Source organism: Lepidochelys kempii, chromosome 8 (genome assembly GCF_965140265.1).
Source record: "Lepidochelys kempii isolate rLepKem1 chromosome 8, rLepKem1.hap2, whole genome shotgun sequence".
Classification (NCBI taxonomy): Eukaryota; Metazoa; Chordata; order Testudines; family Cheloniidae; genus Lepidochelys; species Lepidochelys kempii.
The window spans coordinates 34,470,841-34,483,596 of record NC_133263.1 but is presented as its reverse complement, the minus strand read 5'-3'; the positions used below and the strand labels follow the sequence as shown (position 1 = coordinate 34,483,596).

Here is a 12,756-nt window from a genome sequence, read left to right as displayed (position 1 = left end):
AAGCGGTTAACTTTTTAAACAGTATTTACATCCCTAAAACAGATCTTGCAGCATGCCCTGAAGCCCAACCAGTTTAGATTATTTTGGACTGGGTACATAGGAAGTGTGGTGGGCTCTAGCTCAAGCACCTTCAGTGACTGTGGTGGGGGCAGCAGTATGGCAAAGGAAGAAAAACATCTCGGGTAAATCAGTCCCAAGCCATCATTTATTGAGCTGGATGCAGCACCTAGCCCAAGAGGGTGCATTTATATGTCAGAAGCAAACTTTAAAATTCCACCACCCATAGAAAGCCAGTACAGACTAGCTTCAGTTTCCATGCTGATTTAAAAGGGGTTGTTCCATGTGGACAGTGTTGCAGGAATCTGGCCTTGAGGTGATAGTAGCAAGGTCTGCATCTGAAAGAATCTCCAAACTAGAGTGAAGAGGTAATAAAATTTTTTACACTGCTGCCAAGCGGTTGCTTAACAGCACTTTCTGGATTGCTACCTTTAATACTTGATGGGCACAAAACAAAACAATGAGGGGGTCAGATAATGCTAGATGTATGCTCTAGCAACCAGCTTCACTTCAGTTTTATTTAGACTGAGCTTCCACCAGCTAGCTCTCATCCATGCCTCGTTCCATCTAGACACTATGCCAGTGACTACAATTTACACCCAATTTGGATTTAACTATGCCTGCATGAGTTTTCCCAAACACTCTTTTTGGAGTATGACCATTATAAATAGGAGATCCAATACTTGTCAGCATCTTTCATACGAGGAACTTAATGCACTTTATGAAAGGCAAAACATACTAAATCAATGAAGTCAGCTACCAGTTAGGCACTACTCATAGTGGAAGAAATTAAAACAGTGATCGGCCTCCTATCACAGTTTCTTTTCCGAGCTCTGCCACTGTCTTGTTAAGTTCAGAGTCCCAAAGCTCTAGTCACATCATGCTCAGAAGGACAATAAGTACTTGATAGAGAAACATTAAGTTTAATAGCCATACCTTACAGCAAAGGGGAAGGTGAAGTAAACATCCCAAGCAGAAATATAGGAGGGATAGATAATACTGAAGCCAAGTAAGACCTATAACTAAGCGGAGGAGGCATTATGAGCACAAACATTGCTCATGTGGCAGAAGACAAACCTTTCACATAGCAGATTGACTAGCAACACAAACACCCACCTATCTCAATTGCAGGTTTATTATAATACATATACACACTGTTTTCAGGCAAATGTCTTGCACTTCACTAATTACATTTTTAAAATATGCATTATCCAATTGTCTCTTAGTCTAGCTTCCTTTATATGAACAGAGAGTCAGTGATATGCTAGAAGTTTTACGTCATACAAATAGCATGAACACTAATGCAATAGTTAATTTAGAAAGACCACACCATTTCAAACTGATAAGACTATTCACCCATCTTTACTTTTCAATGTAACTGACATTTATTAATCTATAGGAATAACTCATGACAGGAAAACCATTAAGCAAAACAAATTGACACACATTTAAGATTAAGCCGCGTTCACCAAATTATTCAGATGTACAGATATTGACTACCAAAAAAAAAAAAAAGTCCTTTAAAGGAGGCTGATTAGAAAATAGTGGAGAGATTGCTGAAGCGTTTATTTGCTCAAGGTAATAAGACAATCCAAAAACAAACACCCTAATTAAATGCAAATACCTATATTAATGCAACATTGTGGTTTAGACTATACCCTCTCAGAAGTATTACTACTTATCAGAAACCATAATTCTGCTCCCTTACTTATACGTATAGTTTTGTACACAAGTACCAAAATATTACGGCACAGATTGTGCAATGTTGCCAAGTTACAGTTGCTGTGGGAACCATAAGTTTAAAATCAAGTCCCTGATATTGTGTGTGAGTGTGTGTGTGAGTGTGTGTGTACTGCATTAGTGGCTGTTCCATTAAAAATAAATGTATTTGTCTATAAATTTGTTATAATAAATACTATAGTACATCTCAACAGAGTTCTTACTAGGATGCAGATTCAATTTTTGAACACTGTGGGTGTAGTGCATAGCAACCAACAAAAGATGTAATGTTTATTAGCAGTGCCTTGGGCTCAGAAGTCATGCAGAGGGGCCCAGTCATGTTTTCGAAATGTGGTTTTGCTTTGTTTTTTGTTGGGTTGTTTTGTTGTTGCAGTTTTTTGTTGGCTTCTTTTTTGGGGGGGGGATGGGAGGGCGGCAGGGGAGAGAACACCTAAGACACTGAAGACCAAATAAAAAAGTACTGTTACTGTACCTGCTGTCTTTTGGCTGCCATTATATTAAGCTTATCCACTTCTGGTTTGAGCGCTTTGTATTGTATTCCTAAATCCTGTTCAGTACCTGCATTTCTTAATTTCAGGATACCTTCTTCCACCTACAAGAGAGCGTAGATATATTTAACTATCCAGTGTACAATTTGCAGAAAAATCCAAGACATTTTATAGCTCAATTAACAAGCAGGGTTTTTTTTTTTTGTTTTTTGTTTTAAACTTTATGTACTTGAAAGGCTAGCAGACTAAGTTTGGGCTGCTTTTTCTGATGGGTTTTTCCTCCAAGAAATATGCTTTTGCATATTTTTCTGTGTTTAAAAAGGCAATTCCAGAGCACAGTATGATAAAGCAATATTAACGCAAGTATGTACATATGGTATTATGGATGGGCACACCTGTTAAAACAAGTATCTGTTTCAAACCTCAACAAACCTATCAGTGTCCCACTTTTTTCCAGGAAGTTAGGACTAGTTTTTAGTTACTCCTGTCCTCAAGAGGTTTGTGCAATTTTCCCCCAAACAGTATCCAGCAGAGTCATTTAGCAAAATAAAACTGATAGTTACTACAATCAGAAGTGTCAGAATATTCCAATAAGGATGGGAGCTGGGGAATCATAATACACATAATTAACAGCTCATTGTATCCTAAATACGAGTTCAATATCTTCTGCGTAATGTTTAGAACAACTGAAACAGTCAAATACAGAATGGCAACACAGACCCAGTTTGCATTGGGAGCAACAGACTCAGGAGCAGAACAGCCTAGTTGTAGGGACAATACACAAAAAAAGACAGCTTGTCAGAATAAGCCTAACATATGTTGGACAACGGAAAATGAAATACTGAGTTACAGAGGAAAAACCACACTTACAACTTTAAGCTGAACAAGTAGCTTGTAGACATCCGCCATGTCAGCCAAGATAAGCAGCCGGGTAACAGCAGACAGGAGAGCACGGGCTGCTCGTACCATGTTCCCTCGTTTCACTGAAGAGCAGGGATCATCTGCAAACTCTCCTGAGGCACTCTTCATTGAGTCACCTGCACAAATATTAGCAAGACTATCTTTTCTTAGGTTTAGAATGTTACATACTTCATTTCAGAATTACACTTTGAAAGATCAGGGATTTATTTGAATAGGTTCAATCTTAGAAAGTATCAGAAAGTGTTCACTCCTCAGTTACTGTACCCAGTGATTACTATAAATCTGAAGGTACTTGCACTTCATTCTTCCCAGTGTGGACAGTAAGCATTAAAAATGTCACAAACACTAGATTCATATTTTGCACACAAAGTTCAGTTTTAGCCTTTGTTTCAAACTAGAGGAACTAGAACCTTGGGTGGGGGGGAAACCTACCAAAGTTTCAGCAAGCAGGCTAAAAGCATCAGTAAAGAAGGTATTGCAAGGGTTCAACTTACAAAGTTTAGAAACATCACACAACATGAAGTCTCTAATCATGTTTAAATATGCTTAGAATAACTTGAAGGGTTACAGTGAACTTAAATACACTTGCGGAAATTTCACTCCCTTACAAATTGCTGCAAGTTACAGCCAAGATTACTAAGCATTTGAATAAACAAATACTTTGTGTATAGTCAGAGTCCCATGTTTGCATGGGTCTTTCACACAGCAACAAGGGAGAAAACATTTAAAATCCACACAAGGAAGTGTTGTTTTAAAAGTAGAATATAGTATCTAAACTAGTTGGCTCAATTTCAAGTTGACTATCTCTGAAGAAAAACCGGAGGGTGGGGGCGGACCCGACATGCGTGGGAGAAAGAGAGGAGAGGGGAAGACAGGACTATAATTTCCTGGCTTCCAGTTAATGCTAGGGCCACATCTACACTACTGCACTTACATCGGTAAAGCCACACAGACATGGTTGCGCCACTGTACCGCTTATGGTGGAGATGCTCAAAGTTGACGGGAAAGATGCGGTAGCTATGGCGGCAGGAGAAGCTGACATAATGCTGTCTGCACCAGCGCTTAAGTCCATAGAACTTACATTGCTCAGGGGTGTGGATTATTCATACCCCTGAGCAACATCAATTGTACCGAAGTAACCTGTAGTGTATACAAGGGTCTAGGTTTTGAAAAAAGCCAATTATCTTAATTATCTGGAAACACAGAACTGAAGTTCCTCAAACAAAAACTTTAATTTGGCTCTTATATTCCTACCAAAAGGTACAGGAGGGCCTAACCCTGGGGAATTTCTGCAACAATCCCACTGTTAAATTCAGCTACACCAAGCTTAAAATAGCTCATGCAGTCTCTAGCAACTTCCAGGGTTTTTAACCACAATCTCTCAAACCTGTACATATATCATTCTAGAAAGAGGCTATATGATGCAGATTCAGTGCCCAAGCTTTCTACTTCTAAATACCTAGAATCCGAACATGACAGCTAGGTGCTTGGATCTCTCAGTCAAGACCCAGTGTGGCTATTTATAGTCCTTATAAAAACACCACCACAGTTCAGACAGTTGAAGTTTCCCACTGACGAAAAAGAAGGTATCCTGGCTATTTTCAATGCTAGCCACAACACACTGTCCCAAACAGAGCTGAAAAGATTGTTATAAGTTAAACTGTGAATGGTCTTGAAAATGTACCACACAGCTTATTGTTAAAAAGTATCTCAATTAGTTTTCACAAGCTAGAAGTAGAATGTGTGTTTACTTTGTATGTTGGGTATTACATAATACTGATGTAAAGCTGCTTAAAAACTACCTCTTCAGGGAAGTTAAAACCCCAAAATGTTTTGATATTTAGACCAAATATGCTGCAAATTGGTTCACAGTATAAAGATTAAAAAAAAAAAAAGAGTGACACAAGCAAGTTGTCTATTGAAGAAATTGAATTATACTGTGATATTCCTACTGTACTTTTTGAACTGTAGTCTATGGATTTCACTTGTTAAGTAAAACAAATCTATTCTTATTACAATGCAGAGGCAAGAGCCACTTCGGTGATTAGACACCCTCATTCAGTTTGACTCCACCGCCATTCAGAAGCGTGGAAAAGTCAGTTCGTCCACATTAAGAGGAGCAAGTAGAGTCATTTAGACTTCTTTCCCTGTGCTGCACACTACCCCTGCAGTGAAGTAGTTCAGATCACAACAATACTTCTGGAATTATGAGGGATAAAAGTGGTTCTTGGAGCTCTTCATATTTCAAGATCTCAACTGTCCTCCTTTCCTCAAGCCCCTACAATTGCTTCAATTCAGAGTATGCCAGAGATTCTCAGACAGTGGACTGTGGATCACTGGGGATCAGTAGAAAATTTGCTAGTCTATTTCCAGGTGATAAATCATGAGACACCTAAAGGTGCTGTGAATTTTCCTAATATCACTCATCCACATATTCAATTGTTACAACTGCCACAGAAAGAACATGCAATTGTGAATGTTCAGAGAGGTGTTTCTAAAGCAGCCTCTACTTTTCATTACATTTGAGTTAAGAGAACAGTCACTTGGGAATCAGAGCATCAAATGTTGCTTCATTTAACACTAGTCATTTATAGAAAAGGTATTCAGTACACATGAATGCTTTGTGTCTTTCTACATAAAACTTCCTTTTACATCTAGACACAATCAGTTAACTTTAACAAAGAACTCAGAATCCTCTAGCTAACATTTAGTTAAGACTGAGGATTTCTATTTTCTATATCCACTCACCACAAAGTTTATGGGAGCTTTTATGAGGTTGACCAAGTGTGCCTTCCCCAGTGCACCAGTACTTCATATTACCATATGTTGGTGCAGTCAGTTGATTTAAAACCACCATGGACATTCTAGTCTGTAGACTTAAAAATCAGTGACAGAGCTAGTCCCAGGGGTTGAATCCCAGAATGTACAATAAATGGTTAAACACTAAGCCAATTGCTAAACTTGAATGTATGAGGTGATAGGTACCCCAAAATTGGCATAGGCAGCTTTATAAACCATGTATGAATTTTGGGGAGTGGTAGGGGACACAAGACCTTTAGAGATTGACAGTCATACCTAAAATATAAGTCTGGCTTATTTTTGCAAATTTGAAGGAAAAAAATTAAGTGTTACAAGTTTAGGGAGGGTGGAAAAGGTGCTCAGTGCTCTTGCAACTGATTTGAAGTTCTTCTGTAAGATAAAGTCTTGTGAACTCCTGGTTCCACAGAAGTCTGTGACAAAATCTCAGACTTCAGTGGAGCCAGGATTTCAGTCTATGAGACTATGATACAGAACTTGGAATAGTAAACTGAGTTTCTTCAGTGAAGATGTAGCAATAGTAATCTAACCCAAATACAATTTTCCTCAGACAGGAGCTTAATCAGCTACTCCTTGACATGGTTACTAAAGAAAAAAAGAAAAAAAAAAAAAATCAGTAACTGATGAAGAGCTTAACTTGTAGGAATGTGTAAAGAAAATCTTGAGATTAAAAAGCTTAGAATTAGTTTAATTCTGAACTCAACCAAGTTCAGTAGTGTTATATCCTGGGAAGAGTCTCCAAATGGTAAGCAGTTCTTTGGGATTGAGTTTTTAAAGTTAAAGTTAGATATTTCATTAAATGATGTAAGATTGGACATCTCTCTTGAGTAAATGGGCTATTAGACCTTACATCAAGGCACTCAACTGCCACCCCTGCTCACTCCCACCCAGAATGGTCCCTAGAATAGGATGCTGTCTGATCACTATGGAGAATGAGGTCCCACTGTGTTCTTCACAAATATATTTAAGATAAGCAATAAGCTGCGTTCAGTGTTTTGCCACATGAAGCATCTTTGAGTTTTTGTAAAACAAAACCAGTTCCAAATATCAAGCTACAGCTGCCCAGTTATGGCATTTCCAACTGGAGATGTTAAGGATAGAAAAATCTTAAATTGACACACATGAATTGCAAAACTGTATTGGATCACTGGTCCACCTAGTTTGGTATCCTGCGGATCCAAAAGCAGCCAGTACAAACTTGCATCAAAAAGGTGCAAAAACCCCTGCAGTAGGCAGCTATGAAGTTTAAGCAAGTTAATTCTCTGTTCTCCTTCCCTTTCAAACACAATGGCTTCATCTAGTGTTTTTGTAAAGCAACAAGAGGTAAAAACTGATTTTGGGGGGTGGGAGGGGATATTTCTCAGGGGACTGCCACACACACACACACACACACACACAAAACGTTAGTTATGCCATTTTGACATAAGGGTTGCAGATTTAGCATTATTAGTTATTTTGTGCCCTTAGGTATTTCTCACCCAATTTGAGTCCCGCAGGGGACTTTCAGGCTGGGAAGAAAAAGGTCTCACTATGTATGCATGAAAGCACTAAATCTGACAGGCATATTTCAGTCTCAACATTAAGATATGCAGTTACATTCAAGCTTTCATAGTATGGCCCACTAGCAAGACTTATTTTAGCCTCTATAGAAAAATTGAAGAGCTTAAGTAACACTCTCTTAAATGGAGGAGAAAAAAGGAGAGAGCAAGAACTTGCATATGAGATCTACCAAATGTTAAGTGAAGTGTTTTTACACATTTTTTTTGGATGGATAGTAGGAGAGGAAAAAGTTTAAGAGTGTGTACCTCTGATGCAAGTAAATGACAAAATCATTTTCCTGTGTCAATAGTCTGCTTTTGCCATTTCTGCCTCTGACAGCTAAAAACCGCAAACTATGCCCCAATTATCCCCCACCTTGATTACTGCACACCTCAAGGCGCCATCTCTCACACTCCATATTCCTCCCTCAGACTGTTCACATTCCCCCACCCCCAATCTGTTCCACTGGCTACCTATTCTCCACCACTTGAAGGCCAGGATAGAAGTTTGATATCAAAGTCCCCATCTGTATACCGCCACCCCAGCGTACATATCCAACCCCACATCTTGCCAGTGATACCACCCTCAATGCTCAGTTCAATGGAGTGAGAAGAGGCTTTCCATACTGTCCCCTATATCTGAAAGGCCTTCTATTGCAGCTTGCCAAGCTACCACCTTTTGTTCAAAACTCCCCTGATTACTCACTTTCCCCATGCCTACAAAACGCAAGTTGATAATTATGGAATTTTGTCCATTCCTCATTGAGCCTTCCTTGACAGGTAGAGACAACAAGGACTTCATAGTTGGTTTTAAAAAAATTTCAGTTGTCCTGGCTTGATCGGACAGATGTTTATGGGCTCTTTAGAAACAGTCACACTTTGAAATAAGCCTGAAAAATCTGAACTCTCAAACCTGGTTGGCTACAAGTAACAGTATTAATCACACTGTTCTATTTCCTACAAAAAGTGACCAGAGGCCCTTACAAATTTGTGATTCTCATGACATAACTAGAATCAGTTTGCTTAAACCATAAGAGCTCTAGCTGAGCTTTCTGAAACAGTTTAAACAAGTTAGGCACCTAACTCCCATTAAGTTTCCATGGGATTTGGACACTGTCCCTTTGAAATATTCTACCTTAGTCTCTTCCTAAACTGTATCACTCTGATGTACCAAGGGAAATTAAGGATTTATGTTTTATTTTGTTACGTGATCTGTCCCATTGCTCAGGTTCAGAATAGCTTCATTCACAAGTAAAATGTTTAGTTGAATATTCTCTCAAATGGGAGTATTGTTATTAACTAGCTCCTTTCAGAAGCTGGTTAGTTACAGCGTTGCTTACCATGGTAGCTGCTGTTTTTATCAACTACATTATCTTCACAGAACCATTTAGAAGGCACATCCATATCCCTTGAGCCCAACATTCTACTAACAGAAGATATAAAGTTACCGCTCTTCAGTTCCTTTATATCCACCAGCCAGAACTGTCAAAGAACCTACCTCCTTTTTAGAAGAAGTGTTGTAGCTTAGATCTGAGTTTCAAGGTCATTTTTAAAGTTTTAGAATTACATTAGCTAGATCTATGAGTTACAGATCAGAGCAGTGGTTCTCAACCTATTTACTACTGTGGGCCGCATCCAATACTACCTCTACAATCCTGAGAATGTCACATGAGCCGCAGCTATGTGCTGATTGGGCCACAAGTGGCCCACGGGCCACAGGTTGAGAACCACTGGATCAGAGGGTTTGGTTTTATTTAATTTTTTTCTGGTAGATTCGTATGCACTACTGAAGACAGGTTTATCTATTACATACTACTCAAAAGGTATAGGATTACAGAACCAAGGTGACACTGCTGATCACATTTTACCTAACAGAAAATATGTACATCTTCTGTATACTTAAGAACTCTGAACCTGATTGAACCAACTGACTAATGCTGCACTACTTTAGAGACAGTAGCCCAGGAACAGAGAGATGAAGTACTGCAAGTAACTGACAAGAGGCTATTTCTCATTGTTTCTGATGAACAAAGACAAGGATAATTTACACAGGCAGTTCAGAAATAACATTTTAGAAATACAGTGAAAGTTATAAGGAATAGGGACCAAAATGGCAATTTAGATGAAGTATGTTTATTCATACCACTCTTCTGGTCTCAGGGTGCTAGGTTTCTCTAAAAAATACTTACACACTTTGATATTCATTGGCATGCAGGCACTCCAGAATGGTCTATGACCACAATAAAGCTGACAAGAAGTGGATAGGAACAGCATGAATTGTGCATGTGAACCAAAATATAGTTCATCCAGGATCAGCTTTACTCCCATGACCCTTCAGAAAGATGTACTAAAGTTTTAACAAGCTGGATCCAAGACCTAGACCCTTGTCACCGGGTCCAGTTGGGTTACAAGTACTGGATTTGGGTATGAAGAAAAAAAAAATTCGACCCTCTAAGGGGCTCAGGTTCAGCCATTTCTTTTTCCTGCTTTGTGCATGTGGTTCCAACTTCCTAAAGCACTCCTCTGACTTCGTCTGTCAATTATCCTCCTCCTCTGCTTTTCCTCTCCACTCCTCAGCCCTTCCTCTTCTGCCATTCCCCCTGCCCCACGGTCCTGTTCTCCTCAACTCCCCCCCCCCCGCCATATTCTTCCCCTTCCCTCAACTCCATCCTCAGTCCCCAGCCCTTCTGACCCCTGCGGGACATCACAGCCCCACCTCTGGTAGCAAGGTACTCTGAGCAGGAATGACACTGGTAGTGCTACAAAACAAATCTCCCCAAAGAGCAACTGTGGTAGATTCAAAGGGGAGTGGAAGCTGTAATGGTACCACCACTGCAGTACGTAGAGCATCCCAGTGTTGCTGACAGGTTGAGCCAATTGGGAGAAAATCAGGGACAGGTCCCTGTCCCTTTCGTTCCTTTGAATGAATGGGGTGGTGGGTGACAGCCTCCCAGGCCTGCATGCAGAGGTCTGAACCCTGGGCTTGCACTGCTGGGCAAGCAGATGCTCTGGATGAGGTGGCAAAGCTGCTTGGTCTTATCCCAGAGATATGCATCTATGCAAACAGCTGCGGATCCACTGATCCCTGTGACAGAGGTGGCTTCCTTGCTGCAGGGGCCAAGCTCACCAGTTCTCGCAGGCTGAGCTTCTGTGGGGCAAAACACAACACTGATCCTCTGGGCATAGACCACCCCACCTCTAACCATAGCTCCCAGAGCAAAAACTAACTCCCTACAAGTGTTGGGCATGAGTTGGGTATGAAAACAATTTGACACTCCTGGGCTTGGTTCAGGTTCAGGTCGGGCTTTAAACTTAGGCTCAAGCAGACCTCTACAAAGAGGCATATAGTCTTGACAATCCAGGAGGCTCACACAACAGCCAGTCTTATTTTATTATTCAATATAAACATTTAAGAGCTGGTCTACGCTACAAAGTTAGGTCAACTTAACCACATCACTCAGCAATGTGGAAAACCATGTGCAAATGTAATTAAACTGATCTAAGCCCAGGTGTAGGCACTTCTAGGTTGATGGAAGACTTAGCCACTGCCTCTCAGAGAAGAGTATTTACTACAGCAACCGAAGAATCACTTCCATTTCTGTAAAAAGTGCTGGGGTAGCACAGCAACATTTCTTGAGTAGAAGATTGACCCCATATATTGCATTAATAAAGCACATTCAGTAATATAGAGAACCTACAGTTCACTAATTCAACTACAGAATCAGAGAGCTATTTTATGCTAATATTCAGCTCTCCATTCTAAATCAGTCTTACCCATGATTGGGACGAGATGTAGTTTACTGACCTCAACATAACATTTTGTCCCTAACAAAATCAAAGCACTGTCATTCGGCAGTGACATAGGCAAAAGACCAGTCCTGTTAATTTAGAAATTAAATCAATTGTAGTGAACAAGAATTATATTCGTGCTGTATATTAGCCAGATTCTCAAGAGACAGAGCTCCCTATAATAGTCTTAGATACATAGAACTAGCAAAGTCAGATGGCAATTTAGATAGGAACATTGCAAACGAATAGCACCCAGAGATTTGGTCAGACTCTTGTATGTTCTACCTCTGTAGAGGCCTCAGCTATTTATGCGTAGAAATATAAATGCAGGCTCAGGAAAACCAGCATCTGTTCACTTTGATAACAAGGATTTCCCAACGTGAAGCAAAAATGCAAGGTTAACACTAAGCCAGCCCAAGTGTTATGTAACCCAGAGATATATGTATGTAACCCAGAGATATGTAACCCAGAGATCACATTAGTGCAGGGTGTGCAAACTTACTAGGCACCATCAGGCAGAGGGACCTCCCAAATACATCGGACCTTGATGTTTGGGGAAAGTTGGCAGGGAAGGAAAAGGGGTGGAGAAAGGAAAAGGGCACGAGCAAAAGAAAATTGCTGTGAACATCCTCACAGCTCCAAAACAAAATAAGATTCTCTCATCCTGCTGCAGAAAGGATGCCAGACTAGTTTAAAAAGTTTAGTGTATTATATATACACACACTTCAATACATCAAGTCATTCAATTGCTTCACATGCATGCCCCTACACAATTCAATATACAAGAGAGGATACCTGTATTTTGTAGGAACAAGAAAGAGCAAGGTAGCACAGGATTTTGGGAAGAAGAGCCCAACATCTACTGTTATTTGCCTAAAAAGTTTTCTGAAGGGCTGTTGCTGCTCTGTTAATCCAGCCTACGTGCACTGTGATAAATATGCAATCTCCTTCGTGCAAATTGTCCCAACAGCTTAGCCCCGTGGCCATGCCAGGGCAATATGCAATGCAACATCAAAAGCAAGGAGTGCAAAACTTCATTGGGATGGGCCAAGAGAGTCAGATGCCCAATAAGCACTCAGAAGCAATTAGAAAAGATTGTTTGGATAACCTTTATCAATATTTTTTTAAATCAGAGAGTGGCCATAGCCCAATTAGCGCTAGTTATACATCAAGTTTAATTTGAGTTGTTGATGGTATGGGAAGGAAGGAGAAATGGAGAAGCCGTAAAGGGTGAAAGTAGTATTTCACCCTTCTAGAACGCTCACAGCTGAAGGAATTTTGTTCCCAAAGAGTCACTGCCAGACTCAAGTGCAGAAAATTTCAGCTATAAGAGCTGAATGTTTTGGAAAGTTAACTGGGGGATCGAGTCATATTGATACAGTTTAACAATCTTTATTACCACTGCT

General features: G+C 40.0%; 1 protein-coding gene across 1 annotated transcript in view; it reads right to left on the bottom strand.

Moving 5' to 3' along the window:
- Window positions 1–12,756, bottom strand: part of CTNNA1 (catenin alpha 1) — a 203,094-nt gene that overhangs the window by 146,137 nt on the left and 44,201 nt on the right. Inside the window, exons 4-5 of the mRNA XM_073356004.1 lie at window positions 3,156–3,322; window positions 2,270–2,389 (exon numbers count right to left, since the gene is read on the bottom strand). Of these exons, the coding sequence (XP_073212105.1) occupies window positions 2,270–2,389; window positions 3,156–3,322 (287 nt within the window). The remainder of the gene's footprint in view (window positions 1–2,269; window positions 2,390–3,155; window positions 3,323–12,756) is intronic.